General features: G+C 39.6%; 1 protein-coding gene across 7 annotated transcripts in view; it reads right to left on the reverse strand.

Annotated features, from left to right (window-relative positions):
- LOC131430606 (calphotin-like) overlaps positions 1-25,960 on the reverse strand; it is a 287,389-nt gene that overhangs the window by 10,617 nt on the left and 250,812 nt on the right. For 6 of the 7 annotated variants that reach the window (XM_058595706.1, XM_058595708.1, XM_058595707.1 and 3 more), the window contains one exon: positions 2,116-4,389. In XM_058595706.1, the coding sequence (XP_058451689.1) occupies positions 2,116-4,389 (2,274 nt within the window). Of the gene's footprint in view, positions 1-2,115; positions 4,390-9,633; positions 10,023-25,960 lie in introns of those variants that run through there. The other variant, XM_058595709.1, reaches the window with a different exon arrangement.

Consider the following 25,960-nt stretch of genomic DNA (forward strand, 5'->3'; position numbering starts at 1 on the left):
TGTTGAAAGTAGAGATCGAAGAGGACAGAGATAGAAAAAAAACGAGAGAAAAAAATACCGGTGGTGAGGTGGTGGTGTGCGATTGTGCAATATTTTATGTACATTCATCAGCGCGGCGAGGAACGCTGCGCTACTACGGGGATGAGAGTGTGGCGGCGCTTAACTCTACACACACACAATGTTTGCTATAGGAAGGATGCGAGTGGATGGGTTCTAGGATAGCAGAGCAAAACATGAATGAGCACCACAATATGGTACACAAGAGCCAGTTTGAATGTTGTGTATGTTTCGTTGTTGGCCGACTGAGAGGGATTAGTTTAGTAACAAAGCCGCAACCACTTACTTATATGCTAGCTACTTGTTTTTGGTTTAGTGGAAAGGTAGGAGGATAGTTGGCACAGAATAATTCGCAGCTGTTTGAATTCGATTCAACATATGTAAAGCATTGTTTAGTATTAGTGATTGTTATCGATGGTTACATTCTATTATTACTTTTGATAATTTGGCATTTTTCTTTCTAAATTTTGGTTTAGGGACGTACTCAGGAAAGTGTTAGGATTACTGTTAAGTATACTGTGGGACATCGTAGGCGAGACAAACACAGGGATGGCGCATTTTAAAGGTTAAACTAGGAATTTAGCCGGACTGGTTGTTGGTTACGGGATCACGAACAGCGTTCTGCATTACTACTTGGGCGACGCACGGCAAAACAAATACAAAATCGAACACGAGCGGGTTCTGCACAGGAATGGACAAATTTCCGTTAGTGATCCTATTGGCGTTTACGTTCCGAAACGGTTTAATGTTGTTATGTCGGATCACCTGCGCAGTAGTCTAACAAAACGTAGTTTTTTTGACAATTACACAATCGAATGATCCAATGAATCGAACACTCTACGTACATTTCTATTGATTAGGACTAACATTGGCATTTGGGACACTATTTGTTGGATGATATTACGTTTCGGACACGGGGTCTCTCTTTCAGATGCACAGAGTTGACTGCGAACATAATGAAAAACTAAGGAATCATTAACACTACTGTAAAACACATTCTCAAACAATGTAATGCATCGATTGATATCATTCCTTACTCGGTAACTATAAAATGCTCTTAATATTAACAAAACACCAAAATACGAACATTCGAAATATAATACACAACGCAAATAATTATGCAAGATGTTGAACTCAAAGATAGTAAAAAGGCAGGCGATATTTAAATTGAAAATTCCAAAGACCTTTCGAACAATGTTGTACATGGTTGTATGGTGCAGCAAATGATTCCCTTTGGTAGCAGAGAAAATATCCACAGGAGTTTTGGAAAATAGTAGCAATACAAGAAACATTCGGGGGGAGTTTCCCGGTAGACTTGAAATAATGCATGTCTTGAATATTGTTCCTAAAAATCTTCCTCAGTCGGTGATTAGGAGAAGAAAAAGCAACGTTCCTGTCTAGTTCAAGCGTCTTCTATTTGTTTGTTGCGTATGTTTCATTGCCGTCTACATCTTCTAAGCAGGTCACTTTTTTATAGTATTTTCTAAATCAAACAATTCCGCATTTCGTCTACTCAGAAAACCTATGTATTATTATTTTTTTTTCACTTCAAGCAAGCATTATGTCAAAGACTCTCCCTCCGCCCACACACACACACACACTCACACACAAACACCAAAAACAGGGGCCACCGGTAAATTCACAAATTACCAGACACCTTTGAATAGGACAACCCAAATACACCACACAGCCACTGTAGAGAACAACAGCTGCCCGGGTCAAAACCCATTGAACGTAATGTACAACCAAAGGTAGGAAACGAAACAAATTAGGTGAAAGGAAACAAATATCAGAACGATGTGTTCCTGAGCCTGCGTTCGGTGGTTTCGTGGAGGGGACAAAAATATACAGAACGAGAAACAAAATGAAAACGGTTTAGAAAATGGCTTTGTTACCGAGGAGAGAAAACAAAAATAACACTAATAATTAAAAATTAAAACAAAAACAAACAGCACAACTCCAAACAGATGTGAGACAAAGACTTGCAAACGGCTTGTGAACTGATTTCTGAGAGAGTACTGATTTTGATTGGTTGATTTGCTAAGAAAAGTTATTCACCTTTTTGACCACCAGCTCCGCCGTTTCGGCTGGTTGCTGCTTTTCCGGTACCGCTGCTGCCGGCGTCTCTTCCTGTTCCTTTTGTTCAACGACCTGTTTCTCCTTCTTGCTTGGTTCTTCGACCACCGCCACCTTTTCCACGACTGCCGATGGTTCGACTGCTGCTGGTGCTACTTCCTGAGTTGCCACCGGTTCGGCTGGGATCACTACTTCAGTCACTTCGGCAGCGGGCACGGCAGTCACAGTCTCTTGCTTTTGCTCTACTACTGGCTTTTCTTCCGACACCAACGGGCTAGCTTCCTCCTGAACGGGCTTCGATTCGGTGACAGTGGCTGGTGGTGTGGACTCTGGAGGCGTGGGAAGTTCGGAAGCGGGAGCAGCGGGAAGAGATTGTTCGGTGGCTTCCAACGAGGTCAGTGTGGCCGATGGGGATTCTGGCGGGGGAGGTAAGCTCATGGCGTCACTTTGGGACAGAGTAGGCGGTGATGGAAGCGATTCGAGCGAGTTCTGTGGGAGTGGAGAGGAAATATCGACGGAAAGATTCTGTTCATCGGTCGCTTCACCGGCAGGAGCGGCGGCAGCGATGGTTGGCAGCGGTGAGGGAAGCGAATCTGGCACTGGCTCATCATCGACAGCTGGTGGTGGCGGTGGCGGTAGATCATCTGTGGTGTTGCTTACTTCATCGGCTTCTGGGATCGATTCGGTCACGGGAGCAGGTTCAGCGACCTTTTCCACTGTTTCTTCTACTTTGGCAACTTCAACTGGGGCGGCGACTGGTTCAGCAGCCGGTTCCGGAATCACTGGTGTGGCAGCTACCGCTTCAACAACCGCAACGGGTTCTGGTATCGCCGGTTCATCTGCGACTGACTCTGGAATAGCTGATTCCGCCACAATTGGTTCGGGTACGGCAACTTCTGTAGCGACAGGTTCTACGACGGCTGGTTCGGTTGCAACTGGTTCAACGGCAGCTGGTTCTGGTGCAACGGGTTCTACCACAGGTTCTGCGGCTACGGGAGCCTCTACTTTCGGCTCTGGTACAGCTTCCTCCTTCTTGGGAGACTCGGTAACCGGAGCTGATTCGACTGGGCTTGGCTGTTCGGTAACCGCGACAGCTGCCTCAGTAGCTGGCTGTTCTTTCGGTGATTCTTGAACTGCAGCGTCCGATGCAGTCGCGTCCACTTTGTCGACAGCCTTATCCAAAATTTGATCCACTACTTCGGTTACGACTTCCTTTACTTCAGTTACGTCTGGAGTCGCTTGCACGACTTCAGCGACTTTCTGTACGATGTTTTCCTCTACAACCGGGGCGGCAGGAGTTTCCGCTACAGCCGCTGGAGAAGGAACACTCTCGACTGGTTTGGTTTCAATCTTTTCAACTGCTGGTTCCTCAACGGAAGCTACACTAACCTGTTGATCAGCAACAACCACTGGCTCAACTGGACTAACCTGCTCTTCTTGCTTCTTTTGTTCTTCTACCACAACAACCTGTTCTTCTGCTTTGTCTTGTTTTTTCTCTTCCTGTTCCGGCAAAGGAGTTGGTTCCGGGACTGAATTGAGGGAATCTGGTTCGGGCTCGTTAGTGCCCTGGGACATGGAAGCCTCTACGAATGCCATCACCTGGGAAGGAGGAGGATTAGAGGGCAGAGGAGGTGGAGGCGTGCTATCACCATGATCGGCAACAACCGGTGCAGCAGAAGCGGTCTCAACGGCAACGACTTTGGCAACTTCCGGTGCAACCTCCGTCGCCGCCGCCGCCTCCACTGTCGGTTTGTCGCTCTCTACGGTTACTGGTTTCTCTTGCTCAACAACAATAGTATCGGGTTTGGTTTCGGTTTGAACAGCGGGAGTTTCCGCCGGTGGCACAACGTCCGCCTGGCTCTGTTCTTCGTTTGCTTTGTTTACCTCAACAACGGCTACCGGTTCAGCGACCACTTCCTCAACAACGACCGGCGCCGGTTCCTTCACCGGTTCGGGTACCTTCTCTGGCTCCGGGGCAGCGACAGCGACGGCGGCGACTTCAGCCACAACGGCCGGGACGACAACTTCCTTCTCCGACGATTCACCATTCTGTGCTGGGGCAGTTTCGGTGGCCGGGGTCGTTTCTGCGCTGACGGGGGCTGTTTCTTGGGCAGGTGATGCGACAGCAGCTTCAACGACAGGTTCCTCAACGGCTTTCACGGGGGCAGCAGCGACTTCTGCTTCGGGTTTTGTCTCTTCGGTTGTTGCCGCGGGGGCAGCGGTCACAGCGGCAGCAGTAGCAGCATCTTCAACAGGCTGTAAAAAAAAACAGAACAAAACAAAAAACGAAATTAAGAAAACTGTGTTTCATCTCGCATTGAGCTAGGTCTAGAATATTGTAAAACATTCGATTGTTGGTCACCCACGGAAAAAAATCAAACCGCCAACGACCGACTTGAGTAGGTGGTGGATCGAGCGAAAGTGTGTTTCATTCGTTGTCGTCTCGTTTCTGGCATGGTTCCGTGGAAATTTCTAAAAACCCACGCGCAGAGATTAATAAGGAAGCAAACGGTGCATGGTTTCGAACAAGCAGGAAGTCGCGAATCATATAATCGAGAAAAAGGTACGAAAATGAGCCAAAATGGTACTTGGTTCGAATGAATAAATAATAGCCTCCAATTCCGCCACCATACAAATAAAAATATAACTCTAAAACAGCCACCGCTGTCTCCGACAAGCACAGCCATGGTCCCTGTAGAAGGAGGAGTTAATTCAATTAAGTTAATTTGAATTCAAACTGCATTCCGTTTTATACCGAGATTCGGAAATTTGAGCAAGAATAATCTATCGCCGTATAAGTCAATTCTGCCGACACCAGACCAGTTCCAAGATCAGATTCAACTTCTAAGCTTTTATTCAATTTAAACTAGGGAAGTTGTTTCTAAATTCATGTTATTGAAACGAGAAAATATCGTCGCTCTACAGGAGGTTGAACACTTGGATCAATGAGTCCCGGGACTGATAGATAGATGACGTCACCAACAAAAATTTCCGTATTATAAACTTTTAAAGATACTTGTCAAAATTGCATGACATTCTGATGTTTGGTTCACGAGTTACAGTGATTTAAGAGATGCTAGTCTTAATATTCTCAAAAAAATAGATTCAAAACAAATTTATGTGTTGATTTATCATTACTTTTTAATGGAAAAAACAAAATGCAAGCTCAGCAATGGTTTGCAAGTGCTACGGGGACTCAGATCCTTTAAAAACAACCATTCGTCGTCGGTGGTATACTAAGTTTAAACGTGCTCGTACTAACACTGAAGATGGAGATCGTGAAAAAAGTCAACCAAATTGTTTTTGAAAACCGAACATCAAAAGAGCGTGAGTTAGCTGACATCTGAAAGATATCATATGGCAGTTTCACCTCGTATGCTCACGGTGGAGCAAAAAAGACTACGAAAACCATGGCGAAATTGAACATTTGCAAAGAAAACGAATCAATAAATATAGGAAATCGGTGAGAAAATTCATTTTCTTTCCTATCGTTCACAAGAAAAAATTGATCTGAAATCAAGATTTTCAATAGAGGTTTAGACATTTTCTAATCTCATGCTTATTCCGAGTAAATAACAACGCGGTGAGCGACACTCCAGTGTTCCATGATGGAAAACTACTTTTCAAAATTCTCAAAGTCCAATAAGTCAACCAACAAATTTTTTTGGAGATAACACCACACACTTAAATTGGATTACCGACCTCAGCTGTTCAAATCTCGGTAGGTGATTTTATCGGTAAAATTCACGTTTTATCACTGCGGTACCTTGAGGTACTGCTGTCAACAAATGTTCATTTGTGCTGATATATTAGTAGAATGGAAATATTCGGTAGTTCGGCTGTTCAAAACTCATCAAAAGAGGCAAGAATTACCGAACGAAATTAAGTGTGCAGACCTCGAAGATGCATAACTATTTACAAGTTAAATAGAAATATTGAAAAACACAGAGAAGCAATGTTTTCGAATTTTATTTTTTAAATAATTTTCCAAATTCCTGAAAAAGCATTCAACATTTTTTCCAATGCTTATACTCACATTTAACAATGTGAAGAATGTGAATGCAAAATCATATCTTTTTTTAAAAAACAACATCGAATCAAATTGATTTCTTGATCCGTGAAAAATAAAAGTTCAACCATACTGAAGACGTGTGCAAAGTATCATCCCTATCAGAGTATATGAAGTTTAATGACTTATGAGCCATTTCTGGGATTGCTCCCATGTACCAACACCCAACGAAAGACAGATTTGAAAACGGCAGTTTAAGAAACTGAGCTGTACTAAAAGTACATGGCTCGTAGTGTCACATCGTGACTGACCGAATGGGTGGGTGATCGAGAAAATTAGATGAAAAAAAAAGCGAGAGTAAAAATTTAGGAAACAAAATATACCCAGACACAGAACTGGAAACTGCATGCTGGATACTACATACAAAACTGAAAACTTCATACTGCTTCACTTCGTGAAAGTGATAATTTGAACTGCTCCACAAACACAAACACATTTTCTTTCCTATTGTTCGCCCGGTGAAGACGTTTGAAATTGATTGTATTTCTTTTCGCTTGATCAGTAGCTTGAATAGATGAGAATTCGGAGACAACCTGTCAGGACAGCAAAATTATCATAATTTGAAAACAGATGGAACGGTTTTGGAGTCCTCTAAAAATAAATTAAACATTTAAAATACGGAACAGCATTTTCGTATATTTTCAAAATTTGATATTCTTCATTTAAAATTCATCTAACTAGTCCCAATTCATTTGAATACTGGAATATTTCGATCAGATGGGAACTATTATTAACATCATGCTGAGCAACTGAGTATACAATAAAATTCATTTTAACCCTTAAAGATTAAATTCTCGCTTCGCTATAACTTTGCATGAAACGCCTAAATACGAATACGTATTGAATAATAATTATCATATCACGATAGTTTGGGTCCCGGCTCATTGCTCCATTCCAGGCAATGGAAGAGCCGATATTTTAACCAAACGTGGTGCTATTGAGGGTGAAATTTATGAGAGACCGAATTCTATAGCGCGTCTCGCCAAAGAACACTTGCCAGCTGGCAAGCTTCTTGGGATAGAGATGATCTGGGTCGGTGGATGCACTCAATTATTCCTAAAATATCGTCAAAGGCGTGGCTCAGGGGACTGGATGTGAGTAGAGATTTCAGTCGTGTGATGTCCAAGACTCATGTCCAATCACTACACGTTAGATGCACATCTCTTTGGAATTGGACTTTCCGAGACTAATCATTGTGCTTGTGGCGAAGGCTATCGCGATATTGATCATGTCGTTTGGACATGCGTGGAGTATCGTGATGTCAGATCTCAACTAATAAATTCTTTGCGTACCCTAGGTACTTTATCCAATGTCCCAGTTCGAGACATTCTTGCTTGTCGTGACCTTTCTTACATGAAACTTCTTTATCATTTCATAAAGACAATTGAAGTTTCAATTTGATAATTGACCCTTTTGAGACTTAGTTCTGACTCCTACTGCGTCCATTAGTTCATCCAATAGCAACATTTTAATAAAAATTATGTGCTGAAACAAACTCGAAATAGGTTATGAAATCAACAACAAAATGTATGAAAATTTCAGCTTATTTTATAATTTATAGCAGTTAATCGTTTGGTTCAAATAATATGATATTTAAAAATAAGAGGAATATGTTTTATCAAACTCAAAACCAAAAAATATATTCTGAATTCAACATCGATTGTCATTTTGGCCAAAGAAATGAACGTTTACCTACTGTGCTCGTCGATAAAACTCATTAACTTATAACAGGTATACAAATTTGTTGGCGTCAGAAATCTGCTAAAACAATCAGAGATAACCACAACCAAGATTTGTAGAACATACACGTAAAAGTGGTATTTAGCAAAGAATAGAAAAGAGATGACCGGCTTCGAATTCAATATGTATCAACGAGTGTTTTCTCAGCCCCGTCCCTAAAGGTCCATTGTCTGTGGAAGGCTGGAAAGGCACTTCGTGTTTTTTATCTAAAATATCAGTTTTGATATTACGCGTATTAAAATGGTATTCCTGAAGTGAATAGTTCGCTTAGCGGTTCATGTTGAACCGCTATACGGCACTAGTGGTTTCATTCGAACTGCTATACACTAACGATACGAAGACGAAACGCTAACGAGGGTTTTGGATGTTTGGATGTGAAATGTTTAAAAAATTGAGTGACACAATAATTATTCAGCGGTTTCGGTACCACATGGGCACCAGTTTTTGCTAAGTGCACATAATTGTTTGCTTAGTTTTACGTTTCTTATTCGGCTCATCAGCGAAAAACACTGCTATTGTTACCGTCACTAGGTTTCATTCTTTTGGAACTTAAGCACATTGTTTTGCAAATAGCATTAACTTTACGTTTGCTTAGCGATTTGTGTTGAACCGTTAGGTGGCTTTAGCAGGTCAACATAAACTGCTAATGACAGGATGAGTCGAAGATGAGAAGTAAAAATAAATTAGTTTTAGTTATTGGCAAGATCAGCGAAGTGCTACGGAAATCCCGATGAAAATGGCAAAGAATCAATCAATTAGTACGAGATCCATTTCGTTTTTTTCTTAAAATGTAAACACAAGAAAAAATTCTGATTTTAAATTCGCTGTCGATTTCCATCCCAGTAATAATGTAGAACACATCAATTCATCAATTTAATTACTACTTTCGAAAATTAAGCATTTTTTCGATAGCATTTCATATTTTTTTAAGAGAAAAAAAATAGCAAGGAATTGGCCAGCATGCAGAAGCTCGCATTGCAGATTGCCAAAAGGAATTAATTTGAATTAATTCAAATCGGAATGCCATCGAATCGGCCAACTTTCAACAACAAACCGATTAAATATTCCGATTCTACGACTAAACCAAGATAACTAGGAACAGCAAAATTTTCCATAAACGAAAAAATACGCAGCAAACAGCCGATACAGTAGTTTCGTTGCGGTGACTTATGGTTTATCTATGTAAATGAAAATTCCAGCTTCAAACTCATTCTAAAGCACGGTCCATTATTATGCAGATCAGATATAAATGAATTCCGATTACAGAAGACGACGAATTCTGACAAATTTTTAAACATCGGTTAAATTCAAGTTTGATTTGGAAATGATTTATCAACAGTGCACATATCATCAAACCATCATCTTGTGTACTTATCACTGGAGTTGATGATGTTCACACCACAAATCGGTGAAAATCCTGTAGTGAATCACGAAGGTTTGCAATGATTTGCGATGCGACTTTCACGTTATCTAATCACTAGTCATGCGTTTTCTACGCAACAGATAGTCAGTACTTGTCAGTAAGTAATCCTTCCGCCACTAATTGATTCAGACTTTCGACTTTCCCCCATTAGGTAGAATCAAATGTAGCCGGAAAAAACCTCTAGCTACTACGCACAGAACTAATCCGTTCGTTTCCAGTCACTTGTAAATTGTAAATTCCGTCACCAATGAAAAACTATTAAAATCACCTTCACGGCACCCATTATGTAGCGCACAGTTAAGCAGCAAACCACAAACACGGCGACCACTATAACCACCAAAATCTTGACCAAATGTGTCCGTTCCCTCCGGGGATCGACGTGGGCTTTGCTCAAATGCGATGGTTCCGGAGCTCCAGCAAAGAAAAACAAAACAGCGGCACCACAGACCGCTTCGACAGAATAAAGCTCGGTAGTAATTGATCACGGATCACTCGACGGCTGTACACCGGAAATAAATGCGAAAACTAAACCCAACAGGTCAAACGCTTCTTCCGAAAATGAAAACGGATTTTAGCCGACTTTCTAATTCCACACACGCCTCGTAGCGACTAGTCGCTCCTTCTTCTAAACTCGATAAAGATTTAGCAGAAACTGAACTGGTGCAACACGGTACAAATTAATTTATATGTAGCATCGCGATCGTAGTCGTCGTGTCGCACCAACGACGCCGAAGAACGACGACGGCCTGTTGCGCGGATGCTGTTGTATGTATGGTGCGGCGGCCCACCGCTACCAACAAGAGTGTCTCCCGAATATCATTCCCTGCCCGGTCCACCGCCTGGCCTATCGTGACGACAACGGCATTAGCGTACGGGAATGGGAATTAGCAGAAAAAAAAGCAATAAAACAACTAAATACGCACGCGGGAGACGGGGTCTAGGACATTTGCACAGTCAAGAAACGTATCGGTATCTGGCTAAACTAACAAGCCAGTAAGTAACAAGACAAAAGGAAACAAGAAGAGCGCCCAAGAGAAAAACTCTCTTCTAAGTCGATTGGCATTTTCCTGTTGTGGCCCGATTGTGTTGCTGCCTGACATTCGTCACAGGTGGGGCCGGTGCGACGTGTGTGAGAGAAAGAGTGAGAGAGACAGACAGGAACTTGCTATGCTATTTATGGTGGGAGACACTTACACTCCTACCCTGTTTGGAATTGGATGAGTGGTTTCAAATCTTCCCAATGGTAGCAACTTGGTGTGTGCAGCCGCACGTCGTCCCATCATATCATACCTAGGTAGGATCGGTCCCGTCTTCTGTGTAGGATTGTCTGCCTATTGCGAGTGATTATTAGGAAACGCATTCGAAAGCACATGATCACCGGGTGACGCAGTATCCCGATATCAACAGTTCGGCGTAGAACTAATGGCAAACTGCACAATCGGGAATAAGAGTGTCAAAATAGAAAGCATTATATTTGCGTCAGTTGGCGATGATAGGAAACATTATATGCGGCCTTGCTGTTGTCGCTATCTATCCTACTTAACTGGTGAAAAGCATTTTTTTTCTTCGGAATTTCCATGTGATCTACACTTGTCAACGTAAGCAACCCCAAACCGTTTTAAAAATATACACACTAAAGAGATGCAGAGGCCTTCCTGCTTCGTTATCACATGATCACGCCGCAGCAGCAGTTTAGAGTAAGGATTTTACGCAAGTCACAGCACATATCATCATTCGGACACTGATTTACAGCAGTTGGACCAGTATTTTTTGCTGAAGCTAAACACTTGTGAATTCGAAGAAAACCATATCCAATATTATATCGATAATTTCGTATTTCGACACAGAATTTGGTAGGAAAAAGTTAAAAAAAAATCATGGTATTAAAATTAGCATAAGTTTAATATAAATAAGTAAAACAAAAGGTTAATTTGTATATTCGAATATATTAAGGAAAAGGCCTATCGATACTTGAAAAGCTTTTTTTATCAACCTAGTGTGTAATGATACCTTTCTCGCAGGGTGGCAAGTGAATTGCCGATTTTAATTTCCCGGTTTTCCCGGTGCGCGAGATGAAAAATTCCCGGATTTTAGAACAGGCTCAAATCGTCTATGATCAGTATTTTTTTGGAATATTTCTAGAAATCCCACACCCAAAAGAACATCGAGAGTTGAGAAATAAAGTATTTTTTGGGTATCTCGATTTAGAAATAGGAAATATTCATTATGCCAAGTGCACACAACAATGGGAAGAAGTCGTTCAAATTGCCTTCGGTTTAGCGGTTCAAATTGAACTATTAGGCGGAGATGGCGGTTCAATTTGAACTGCTTTAAGCACTGATGAACCGAAGGCGAAACGCAAAGAAATCGAGACAAGAAACATAGCTGGCTAGCGGATATAATAAAAGTGATAAGTCTTGCATTTCAAGAAGGAATACAGAATTAACATTCTCGCATTTTAAGAATTAAATTTAAAGTCTTATAATTATCAGGTGTACAATTTTGCTTCCGCCGTTTTCCGATAGGTGGCTGTACCGGCTGAGGCTGGTTAAAATACATAGATGATAATGCCTTTAAGGTGAGTGTGTACAGTGCCTAACGAATTGTCATCGCCGTTTCAGTGACAGTTGTTCTTGTTTTCGAATTATTCACGCTCCAAAATGTCTGTTTATGTGCCCAATTCCCGCTATTCGCGGGAAATTTTACTTTTCTGTTACAATTCGAAAAAAAAATGCAACTGAAGTGCATCGAATGCTTTCAGAAACTTACGGTGATGCTACTCTAAATAAAGAACGTGTCGGGAGTGGTTTCAACGTTTCAAAAATGGTGATTTCGATGTCGAAGGCAAACATAATGGTGGGAGAGGAAAAACCTTCAAAGATGAATAACAATTTACTACGAGCTCTTAAAACCGGGTGAAACCATCACAGAAGATCGCTACCGAACTCAACTGATGCGCCTTAGTCGCACGCTAAAAGAAAAGCGGCCACAGTATCAAGAGCGACATGGCAATGTCATCCTCCAACGTGGTCAAAAAGTACCTGGAAACGCTGAAATGGGTAGTCTTTCCCCTACCGCCGTATTCCCCAGATGTGGCCCCTTCTGACTTCCACCTATTCCGTTCGATGGCACACGGCTTGGCAGATCAACATTTTCAATCATTCGAAGAGTTGCAAAAATGGATTGCTTCATGGATAGCGTCAAATGAGGACTCCTTTTTTCGAACCGGGATCCGAAAATTGCCGGAAAGATAGGAGAAGGTGATCGCTAGCGACGGACAATACTTTGAATAATACATCTGTAAGCACTTTTTCGCAATAAAGCTTTAAATTTTGAAAAAAATAAACGGCAAAAACAAAGTTGTACACCTCATAGTTTCGATTTCTTCGCGTTTCACCTTCGGCTTAGCGGTTCAAATTGCACTGTTAGGCGGAGATGGCGGTTCAATTTGAGCTGCTTTAAGCACTGATGAGCCGAAGGCGAAACGCGAAGAAATCGAGACAAGAAACATAGTCTTGTTAAGGCTTTCTGCAAAATTAGTAGTTCTTAGGGCTCTTAGGATTCAAACTAGGACTGTATTCTAGAGATGGGTAAAACCGTTCATTACAAAGAATCGCTCAAAACCTAATAGTTCTACCGAAAGAATTAGTTCTATTGAACCGTTCTTTCGTTCTTCTTTTTTAATCATCATTTATTTTATCCCGGTTTTAACCTTTTTGGTTTCGTTCTTCTGAAACTTTGCATGTTTCTTCGAAAATAATATGAGAGCTACAGATTACAGATTCAATAATAGTGAGTACTTTTTGCATGTATTTCCACCAACGATCATTCTCTTTTTATACGTTATCAAAGGTCACGAATGTGTGTAACTTCTAGCAGATTCCTCATACCAGAAAACATTCCGAAAAACGCAACTAACTTGTATACATCCTCTAAGAATTCGATTTTTTTTTCATTTCTATATAGAAAACTATCATTCTTAAATAAAGAACTAGAATTCACTCAATCTTCGAGGAGAAATAAATCGTTGAACTGATTGCCCATCTCTAGTGTGTTCCAATACTATATTAGCCTAGTATACGCAGAAAGAAAAGATGAAACTTACACGACATTTAAATCGATAGTACTATGAAATAGCCATCGGTTGGAACGAAAATCTGATTTGAAACCATGATTGATGTAATATTACATCAAGATTTGTTTAGTTTTTCATCGAACAAGACTGTTTATTTACAAACCGCTTAGTTTTGTAATGTAACTTTCCATTCCGTTGCCTGCTCCAAATATGTGCATGAAAATAAATGTAAATTCACAAAATATTTTTATCTGTGTAGTCTAAAACAAGTATACCTAAGGTAAAAAATGAACAAGAAACAATTCTCCTCCCGATTCCATCTAACAACATATACTATATGCTTTCAAAATTGAATGTTGGCGAAACAGAACAAAATCCTTCTAAAATTCCTAAAATGGACTCTTGTCGCTCTGTAAAAACAACAACAATCTATGCCTCTAGTGACTGAGATGATCTAAGTTTGATTCTTCGTCGACATCAACACCCGCATTCTTGCGTGAATCTTACTATGAAATTCAAAGGTAATGATGATTAATATAAATTAAACATCCACTGAACAAATCAAACCTCTCACATTCTCATATATAAATGTGTGGTATTCTTCAAAATATTTATTTTGATTCGTGAAAAACAGCCGTCTACTGACAATGACTACCGATTGAAACAGTTTTGAGGCTAGTTTAAAAATTATTTGTCGTCTTATTTTCGAAGTTTCCGGAATCGGAAACCTAGAACCAGCATAGACGAAATCGGTTTGTTTGGTTGTCTATTGACCGATTGAAATAGTTTCGAGGCCAGTTTAGAATTTTTTTTTACGCGTTTTGCTTCGCCTCTTTACGTGACGGTATGAGACCTTTCATTTGAACCTAAGTTGGTTGAAATCGATTATGCCATTTCTGAGAAAAGTGAGAAAGTAATTTGAAATAAGGTTTTATCACTGATCAAAGACTACAGACTTCTTGGCGATAAGTTTTGACACTTTTTTCCAATCTTTTTCGAACTGTTGAATGGTTTCGGCTGCCGAGACATGTTTCCTAAGATGTGCCTTTGTTAATGCCCAAAATTCCTCAATTGGTCGAAGTTGTGGGCAATTTGGTGGATTCATGTCTTTTGGGACGAAAGTGACATTTTTGTAGTATACCGTTGATTTCGAGTAGTGGCAAGAAGCAAGATCTCGCCAGAAGACAACAGGATCCTTGTGGCTTCGAATCATGGGTAGAAGTCGTTTTCGTAAACATTCCTTGATGTATATTTCGCTGTTCATAGAAGCAGTGGTGATGACGGGTTTCGAAATCTTACCGCAGCCACAAATTGCTTGCCAGACCATAGCTTTCTTACCAAAATTTTCGACTTCAATCGATGTGTCGGGCTGGTTTAACACTTGCCCTCCTCGCACCGTATAATATTGTGGTCCCGGCAAGGATTTGTAATCGAGTTTCACGTAGGTTTCGTAGTCCATGATTATACAGTTCAAATTTCCAGCAAGAATCGTATTGTACAGCTTTCGAACCCTCGGCCTGATCGATGCTTCTTGTTTCGGACTACGTTTTGGTTGTTTCTGCTTCTTATAGGTTCGAAAATTCAAACGTTCTTTAGCACGAAGAACTTTGACTTCGAAGTGACCACTTTTTTGGCCACATCCCACTCCTTCAGTATACGTTTATCCAACTGAGGGTTAGCAGGACCTTTTTTTCGACCCGTTTTCGGTTTATCCTCAAAGGTGTTATCCTCACCGAACTTCCTGATTGTATTTGCTATCTTTCTCAGTGACAGTCCGCGTTCTGTGCACCATTTGTACACAATTTTTCAACGTTGTTCAGCTGAAAGTCCACGCATTTCGAAACAAACTAATGAAAACGAATAAACAACTGCACAAGTGGTTAGAGAAGAGTGTAAACAACAGGACGCAGCCATGAAAATTGACAGATTCTGAACCATTGCGAAGTGGCAGCGGTTTTTTGTTGCGTCCATACTTCCTGGGACAGTCTTTAGGTACCCCAAATGCACACTGACGGACGATTGGACTTTATGTTTGCTCAGTTCGAATATTAACTGATAAGTTGAGTTGAGGTTTTTGATTTTGCAAGCGATTTTCAGCTGGGGACAAAAAAAACTTGTGGCGTTCAAATGAGACCCCGAGGTCGGAGCTCTACCAAGATGATTACCAGAAAAACGTACTCTAATTTCCAATTATTTAATAACACTAGCTTTCATTCAATTCTGTTCACATGTCACAAAGCTGAAAAGAAAATGGTAAAACGACGCAATTGTTGACGGTTTCAAAAGTTCGATTCCTTTGTAGAAAGGGAATAGACGTTCGAATTAATAGCATTTCTAATCGAGTAACTGGTAGTACGATTCCTATTTCAAGACGCGAGTGAAATGTTTATTGGTCCACAATTCCGCAAAGTTTCAACATCATAAGGAGGAGAAAGTATGAACTGCGTCAATATGTTTCGATGCATAAAAAATGCATCTAACTGGACATTGCAAACATTCACACCATCAAAGGCGACATAAAATTAAACTGTTTTTCCTTGTGACTTGAAACTCATCGAGCACAAGTATTCTGTCTAGGTCCATAAATTCATTAGCATTAGCTAGCGAATCATATTAAAACGTTCACCCACACGATCTGTGCTCTACTCTACAAGACAACTCCGAAGCCTATGCGAACAAGCCCTCGGGACGAACGGGATCAGGTCGATTATATTTCTAGACGAAGGAAAACAAATCAATTCCCACATGCGCACTCGAGGAATGTTAGCAACTCGCCTCGTAACAAATCAACCAACCGATCATTCGCTGGCTGAGAGGATAGCGCTCGAGGTACGGTTCGACAACCATCGCACAATCTTTCTTTTCCTGTTTGCAATCTTTGCATTTGCGGACGCAATCGGAACAACTTCCTACCTGGTTTTGGTTACCTGAATTGATTGAGAGTAGTCTCGTGCGCGGAGGCGAGCCCCGCTTTGACTCCAGCGCCGAAGCCGGAGGATGCATAAGAGCGCACTCTTAATTGCTCTCACAAGTCACGGGATCGCAATGTTGAATGGCGAGCTGGGACCGTTTCTCAAAAAAAAAATCCAATGTGATTTTAGGTCGACCTTTCTCCCGGGTCCAATCGGATGGCAATCACCACACTGTACACTTCTGGTTAGCCTGTAAACTCGACTACCGCAGGTTATGAAGGCAGGACAGACTGGAAGCGTGGGCGAAAACTGCAGCAATGGCGCGGCGTTGGCCGGTTTGCACTGTACCTTGGATGGGACCCGTTCTACCGGACGGACACACGAACAGTGGTGTTTGATTGTTGGGCATAAAAATACCGGCAGTTTGCTCCATCCGAAGTATGCTTCTTGGGTAGCTAACTGAAGTTTTCCTTTTTTTTATTTCGTGGTCGTTTCAGTACAGTGAAAACTTATGGGTAATGACAGGATTAACACAAGATTGACGGTAGAAACGGAGCAACTGGTCCCGAAGTCGCGAATATTTACTTATTTTTAAATGAAAAGGTTAACCTAAGTTTTAGAAAATTGAAAGTAATTTTCTGCTCCATCTCTGTGAGATTTTGTGAAGGGCACCTCTGTCCTTCATGCCCTTTGGAAGGGATCAACTATTTTACGATTTTGGTAACTCTACTAAAGCTTTGAATTGTCACGTATTTTCAATGAATTAATCCTATCCAACAGGCTCATATTCGTATTTTTTTTGTTGTCTCATTCGTAAATGATCGCATCCAAAACAATCGAAGACAGGCGTCGCATTTTAGTCTCTCATCGAAACAGAAGAGAGTATCAATGCCAACGTCACTCATTCCCATACGACAAGATGAAATCAAAATAACGTCTCCTGAGACATTCGGTCGAACTTCAATTATCATTCTTTCTTCGATATATTGCAAATCTGTGAAGCTTGGCTATAAAAAGTGTCTAAAATATGATAAATCGAAGTTTTTCGACATCCCAGAATCTCTTTGGAAACCATAACTGCAATAGATGCGAGCACCAACAGGTAAAAATCATGGCGAATCGTTGTCTATCAATTTCGATTATCGATGTTTCGGTTGAATATCGATACTGAACTGTATACGGTTTTCACTAAAAATCGAAATTGGCTGAAAGATTATTCGAATTCTGAAAATACTATTCCGCTACAAGCGGATCTGAGAGTTACATTTAGTTTTCGTCTATGAAAATGACTTTTATAAGCTCTGATTATAAGATTTATTTCGCCTTGGTTGTAACATTAATAGAAGTTTTACGGAATGAAAGCTTCTTATAGCTCGCAACCCGATGATCGCATGAAAGTGGGTCTTAATTATCGCAAGCAGTTGCTGCGAAATACAAGGGGAAATCGAAGCAGTTCGTAAGCAAGTGGGTGAATCGCTATAATGAGGTCGGTAATGTTGATGGTTTTCCTGATCGCGTGTCCAATTCAAGTGGAAAATCTGAAAACAGATTCTCACAGTGTTTTCTAAGGATCAACCTTTGACGAACGTCGACAATGCCGCAAAAATTAACAAAATCTTTCGACAAACTTTTGTACCATCTGCCAAACAGTAGTTCATCAGAAAAAAAATTCACTATTTTCTTATAGTAAAACATTTCAAGAATATTCTGTGAAATTTTCAAGCCTATTTGAACGAAACTCTGGAAGCTATGGTCCTTTATCTATGGATATCTCATTCAGAGAAGAAGCAAGAGCTCGTCGCACAGGTCCAAGATTTCTACTTCGATTGACTTCAGAACTTGACAAAACATTCTTGAAATGTTTCGTTATAACAAATTATGAAAGAAAAATATGATTTTATGAAAATGTTAGACCCTACGGGCTCCATAGAGTAATAAATTGTTTTCATTGATTTCATAGACAAAAAACCCTTCTTAATCCACCTAGTGGTGTGATAATGCCTTTCTCTTTCTTCGAAGCAGTCTCATGAATTTTTTATCATTTTATGAAATAGTTTCTGACAATAACACATGGATCAATAAGTCCCGAGACTAACAATGGAACAATGTTTTATCAAAACACGAAACTCGGTTTTTTCATTTTTTAAACAAACTACAAAACGACTTTACTCCAACCTCGATAACTCAGCTGTTTCTGGTCGGATCGACCTAAAATTTTGACCCGTTTCAAGCAAATGTTAGTACTCTAGAAAGACGTGGTTACTGGTTTACTACGAGCGCCATCTCTGCTTTAGTCTCGGAACTTATTGATCCATGTGTTAATTTTGGCTCATTTTTGACACCAATTAATTCAGATTGATTCGAGTGGTTCACAAAAGCATGCTTCAGTGTTTATGTCACATACTCGGTATCGTTTTCCAATCAAGCGCTTTTTGGCATTTACGTTGCCTATTTATATGAGAAGAGTGATGCTAATAAAAAAACCCTTCTTAGTCCACTTAGTGGAATTTTCATAGATCTTGATTTAGTGTCATCTCGAAAATTTTTTTTTTAAATCGACTTTTTGGGACTTTGAGAAAATATCAAAATTTTTCAAAGTCCCAGAAAATTGATTTTTTTAAACAAAATTTGTTTTGCGATGACACTAAATCTCGACGTTTCATACAGTTTTGAGACTTTTGGTAAAAGTGGTAAAAATCAACGTGTTTTGTCGGTTACTCCACTTATACCATTATATCTCCGGAGCCAAAAGTCACAGCCATTTGGTCTTCGAACTTGATTAATGGTCCGATAGTAGCTTTCAAACGAGCCTTAGTTTGTTAAAATCGGTTGAGCCATCTCCGAGAATCTTGCACGGTAAAAACACAACGCATTTTGTCAGTTATGTCATTTATACCATAATACCTCCTAAACCAAAAGTCACAGCCATTTTATCTTCAAACTTGATCAATGACCTAACAATAGCTTTCAAACGGGACTAGACTTGTTAAAATCGGTTCAGCCATATCCGAGAAACTTGCGCGGTAAAAAAACAACACGTTTTGTCGTTACGTCATTTATACCATCATATCTCCGGAACCAAAAGTCACAGCCATTTGATCTTCGAACTTAATCAATGGCTCGACAGTAGCTTTCAAACGAGCCTAAGTGTGTTAAAATAGGTTTAGCCATTTCTGAGAAAATTGAGCGGAAAAAATATCTTCTAAAAGTGCACACACACATACACACACACACACACACACACACACACACACACACACACACACACACACACACACACACACACACACACACACACACACACACACACACACACACACACATACAAACACACACTCACACACTCACACACTCACGTTTTTTTGCACTAATTTTTCTCGGAGATGGCTGAACCGATTTTCACAAACTTAGATTCAAATGAAAGGTCCTGTGGTTCCATGCGTAATACCTGAATTTCATGCGGATCCGACTTCCGGATCCGGAAATATAGGGTAAAGTGTGTTAAAAATTGTATACCATCACTTAAAATGTGGAAAAACCTTAAAAAAAATTCTAAATCGACCTCAAATCTTTTCCAATTGATAGTTTTTATCAGTAGACGGTCAAACAAACCTATTTCGGTTATTCTTTAAAGAATCGAAGAAAATTATTTTGAAGAATACCACAGTATTATATATGATAGTATGATTGATATGAGAAAGGCATCATTACACCACTAGGTGGATTAAAACAGGTTTTTTTTTATACCAGAATCAAAACCAATCTCAATTAGTTTCCATCGTGAGTCAGTCGTGGTGAAATCAGGCGTAATGTGTTATACGTCCTTTAGTTGTGCGAATTTCTAATATTATTATTATTATGTTGCTTTATTTACCCTCGGTTTTAAACTTACGGTCATTCGCCGAGGTTAGCAGTGATAATAACATGATATCAAATTCAATATACTGATGGTAGAACACCTAAACCTAACTATTTCCTAGCAGGATAGTAAACTAACGAAACGCAACCAATTTGCGTCTGTATAGAAGAATAGTTAAGCAGACTTTTAATCCCACCCAATCTGGAAACAGTCAGTATGTGTTCCGAAATTTTTCGGGCACACTGACAAACGACGGGTGGACCACTGCAACCATTCCGGTCTTCTCTTTCTCCATGTTGTGTCACCTTATTCTATGGCGCCGGGCAGCTGATCTCGTCATTACGTAAATGTTGATTATTTTCGCAGTATTTCGAAACACGTAAATTTTCCCAACCCTGATCACCGCCACCGAATCTCGCCGACTGGATTGTCATTTGAAGGTGTGACAAAATAAGCGGAGTTACCGCGTGATTTTCATATTCGTGTTTTTTTTTTGTTTCCTTATTTGTTGTTTTGTTCACGCACCAAAACGAGTTTAAGCGACAACGATCCGGTTTGCATTTTTCGAAAATAAAATTATGTAACATATTTTGTTTGAAAAAAAAAATGATCAAATATTTTATGAAAACCAAATAAACAATCCAAAGTGAATAACATCATCATCAATCCAGCCAAAAAGTTATCATGACGTACGAAAACAACTCCGACAAGGTCCGCTGCTGTCAGACACTTTGTAATACGAAACTAAAAACTACAATAATATTCATCAACCTTCTTGCCTGCCAACCACGAAAATTTGTTCTCAAAGCAAATATTATAAACAAATTTATGCTGATTGTGCGGTCGACGACGCTATCGAGTGGGAAGCGCGTCGTATCCTCGATCGTCGTTCGATTCCCCTCGTGTTTGCTTTGTTCGCTGCTTCGAGATCCTCCGTCCGCCCGGGTGGCGACGTTCTAATTTTGCACATTTTTATCCGCCGGGGGCGAGCCCCACAAACGTAACCCAATAACGTTGCGTTTTGATTAGTGAATCATGTTACCCCGACCACGATTCGACCTCTCTTCCCAGTGTCATCCAGGTATTCCGGTTTTGTTTTCCTTTCTCTCTCTCCCTCTCATGTTTTCAATCATGCGTGAACGAACGGAGGAAAAAAAAAGAATGCCGATGTTGAGGGCCCATGTTACTACATGCGGGTAAACGCGATACAATTCTGATTGTTCCACGTGTGAAGCTAAGTTGAGTGATCTGTGATCGTCCCCCCTTTCCTTTCCACTGGCGCAATTTATTTCCAGACGAATATCGCGTATCAGCTGCATTTTATCCTCGCTTCAGCAAACATGGCCATCAATTTACTGCGCCGCAAAAAATTCGTTTTGGAATGTGAGGATTATATATTCCACTTCCTGATATGTGATAATGTGTTGACGGCCTCGTCGAAACGTTTCTTTCAAAATAAAACATCGACCCGTTTGACGTTCCCTGGGACTTGGGACTGTGATTCCATTTTTGAATCAGCAAGAAAATGCACAGTTCCCAAACTTGAATTCCGAAAAAATACTCTTTACTCAATGGTGCCGTAACGGTTTAAGTATGTTCGATTTTAGTTAATTTTTTTTATCTTTACTTTGCGGATTCGCAGCCGACCTTGCGCAACGCAATGTTGACGTTCGAGATAACAATAACTTTTTGCGGAGATAACTGCGGCTTGGTTGGCCGGCGCCAAACGATGAGCAATTTTGAAAGCATTCGTATTCTTGTTGTGACACTTTCGGTTGAGATAAAGGCCAAAAATTAAAGACAAAATTCGGAGATATATTTAGAATTTTCACATGATATCTCATAATACCGAAAGGCATAGGCATTGACGTAAGCAATATCTCATTTGTTTGACATCAGATTCGAAACGAATGTTACGCAATCGAAACGATATGCCTTTTTCTGCCAACTATTTTTCTTTCCAGTTTCTAGAATAAAACTTAGAGTTAGCTCTTGAATTTGAATATTGGGATCCATATGAATGCTTTCTAGTACCAGAAGAAGCTTTTTCTGTTCTAGAATAGCCAACAGTCAGTTTCATTTCGTACATATTCAAATTAAAAGTAAGACTTTAAATTTAAAATGAACAGTCAGAAGTGTGATTCATTCGACATTTCGGAGGCCACGAGTAGCACTTCAAATGTTTCCCAATCATACCAATGGATCAGCCCAGCCTTAAGGCAAAGTAAGTATCAAACGGATTCGAAAAATGGAGTTCGTGTGGGTTGGACAATATAATTCGCTTATTCAATTTATTTAACAAATACAATTGAGCTGCCAAATTGGCGAGTGAACGTAAATCGATTGTTTGAGATAAGTTTGGAATCCGAAGAAAAAATCTTTCCGAACAGTTAGTAACCTCTTCTGAGGACAATCCGTTGAAAATATTGCTAGTTTGTAGTTCCAGCAACTACAATAGTTCAACTGCTCTGGACTTGGCTACAGATTGCTTGTCAAATAAGATTTTTTTTATTGTTGAAACATAAATTTGTCCTAAATGGTTTTTGCAGTACGTTTCATTACCCAAAACGACGCAATCGTATTCCGTTAGTAAATTGCTCTGTCCCAGATATTGCGTGCCGTTGATAACTATTGCGAGTTTCGTTTGAAAAGATCAATCATTTTTGAAAGATTCCATCAAACAACTGCCTTTGCATCAGGGCCACTTTTATAGAAGAGCAGTGGGGACACGTGCCCCGGACCCTTGACTAGACCAACCAGAACCAGAAGTAATCGTAATTTGAGCTTCGAACTAGACCAATAATCCAATGGAAGCAATCAAATGAGCCTAAACTTGTTGAAATCGACTCAGCCATCTCCGAGAAAAGTGAGCAGTAATAGGAAAGTGCGTTTTTTTTCGGATACGTCACTTATATCACTATATCTTCAAAACCAGAAGTGTCTTTCATTTAAACTTCGAATTTGATCAATGACCTTATAGTAGCTTTAGAACATACCACAACTTGTTAAAATCGGTTTAGCTAACTCCACAAAAATTGAGCGTTAAGAAAAATTGCATTTTGTCGGTTATGCCACTTATACCATTATATCTCCGGAACTAGGAGTGATAGGCCATTTGATCTTCGAACTTGATCAATGACCCAATAGTAGCTTTACGCCTAAGCATATTGAAATTGGTTTAGCCATCTTCGAGAAAATTGAGCGGTAAAATAACGAGTGTTTTGTGGGTTGTGTCACTTATACCATGATGACTCTGGAACCAGAAGCAATAACCATTTTGTCATCAAACATGATCAATGACTCAACAGGAGCCTTCACGCCTAAGGTTGTTGAAATTGGTTTATCTATCTCCGAGAAAATTGAGCGGTGAAAAACCGGCGTTTTGTCGGTTACTTCACATATACCATTATATTTCCGGAAGTGATTTATGATCTTCGAACTTGATCAATGACCTAGCTATCAAACAAGTCAAAGTTTGTTGAAACCGGTTTCAGCCATTTCCGAGAAAATTGAATGGTAAGTAACATCTTTGAAAGGTGCACACACGTACATACAGACATTTTCCAATCTCGTCGAGCTGAGTCGAATGGTATATAATACAAGGGGTCTCCGGAGCTCCGATCAAAAGTCTGGGTTTCCAGTAATTGTAATAACCTTTCTATAGAGAAAGACAAAATGCATGAAATATGTTATGTAAAATATTAACTTAACTTTTAACTGAAAGTATTTTAATTAATTTTTAACTGAAAGCATTTTGTTTTTCCGAAAAAAAATCATGTAATCGAATATTTATACATATATACATCTTTGAAAGGTGCACACACGTACATACAGACATTTTCCAATCTCGTCGAGCTGAGTCGAATGGTATATAATACAAGGGGTCTCCGGAGCTCCGATCAAAAGTCTGGGTTTCCAGTAATTGTAATAACCTTTCTATAGAGAAAGACAAAATGCATGAAATATGTTATGTAAAATATTAACTTAACTTTTAACTGAAAGTATTTTAATTAATTTTTAACTGAAAGCATTTTGTTTTTCCGAAAAAAAATCATGTAATCGAATATTTATAAAATCCACGATTCAAAAGTGGGTATTGTCCTCGGCCTCTTAGAGCTAAGCTAGTGTGCCTTATTAAATATATCATTGACAAAACAGTGTGTATGTGCTAAATGAGATTTTTTTATTTGATCCGATGACTCATTATTTCGTAGCGGCTTAATTGAGCTGCAAGTGTAACTTAGCAGAGTTTACGTCGCATTGAAATGAACTTCACAGTCTCTGACTGTAATTCGCATTCGACTAGCAAGGGCAACTGTATGAATTTATATGTTTCCATCATCTATAAAACATGTGCTTTCGTGGTTCAATCAGTTAAAGAACCTACCTTGAGATCTAATGATTCTCGGTTCAAGTCGCGATTGCCACCGATTTTTTACTGTTTTATTCCATTGGATTTCACACCATGGAATTTTTAAATCTTACAATTTTACATGATTTTGCACGTAAATTTATGTAAGCGGCGGGCCTTTTTTAGGCGTAGTTGTAGAACCACAAGATTTTATTGGAAAGTGTATGTATTTGACTGAACTGAATAAATTTTTAAATTAAAAACGTGATTAATCCACCTAGCAGTGAGTGAGTTTTTTTATCAATCCGCATGTGTTTTTTGCATGGATATTTTTCGGTGTTTTAGTTTTCATGACATTTTTTAATTATCGTCGTTTTAAACGGCAAATTGAGATTTTAATCACTAATGTAATGTCGAAACTACAAATCGTATCGAATTTCAATCTTAACGTGTGACAATCGATTGAACATTCCATGAGATGTCGAAGTAAGTTCCACTTGAGAGTTTTTCGTCATTATTTATGGTACTTTCAGAGCCGGTATTCAATAACTAGCATAACCCAAAATGATTCGTATGGCCATAAATTAATACGCCAAACAATTTACATCTTCTATATCGGAATGAATTTTAAGAACTCATCATCCTGTAATTGCAGAATCGGATAAAATTCACCAATTTTGTATGGGACCATAAGTTCTTTAATTTGAATTTTTGTTTTTGAAGTTCGATTTGGCCTTTTTGAGAAAATGATTGAGCTTTGAGAAACGATTCGACACTGGAAGCGGAATTCTAAAATCGGTGTAGCCGAAATCAGTTAAATTCACCCGAAGAGTGTGTAAACATCTTTGAGAAATTGTAGTTCGAATTGAATTTTTGGCTATCTTCCTAATCGAAAACTGAATACCGCTTAAACTGAAATAAATTTATTTGGTTATCGACTATCCAAATTTGAAACCCGATAAACCTGATTAATTTATTTGAAATGGACATTTATATACTAATCACCCTGTATCTCCTAAACCGGAAGTCGGATCTGACTAAAAAGTAAGTTGTTTTATAGGATATTAAGACCTCTCATTTGAATCATACATGGAATTCGACAAAATTGAGTGAAATTATTTGTCACTCACGCATTTGCTGATCTCGACTATCTGAGTCGAATGGTATATGAGAGTTATGTTCTTCCAGCATTTATTAACTGCAAGTAGTTTAAATCATAATGATTATGGAATTAGTTTCAAATTGAAAATGTTGCCATCATCTGGTTTACATGTCATACTCGAACGATTATGTTGCCAAAAACGAACCGTGCTAAAATTGGTCCGAGGCAAAATGCCATGAAAAAATATGTTGTACACAGTGTTTTTTGTACTTAGAAACAATTGTATGTAACTGTAT

The sequence above is a fragment of the Malaya genurostris genome, chromosome 2, assembly GCF_030247185.1.
Source record: "Malaya genurostris strain Urasoe2022 chromosome 2, Malgen_1.1, whole genome shotgun sequence".
In the NCBI taxonomy this organism is placed as follows: domain Eukaryota; kingdom Metazoa; phylum Arthropoda; class Insecta; order Diptera; family Culicidae; genus Malaya; species Malaya genurostris.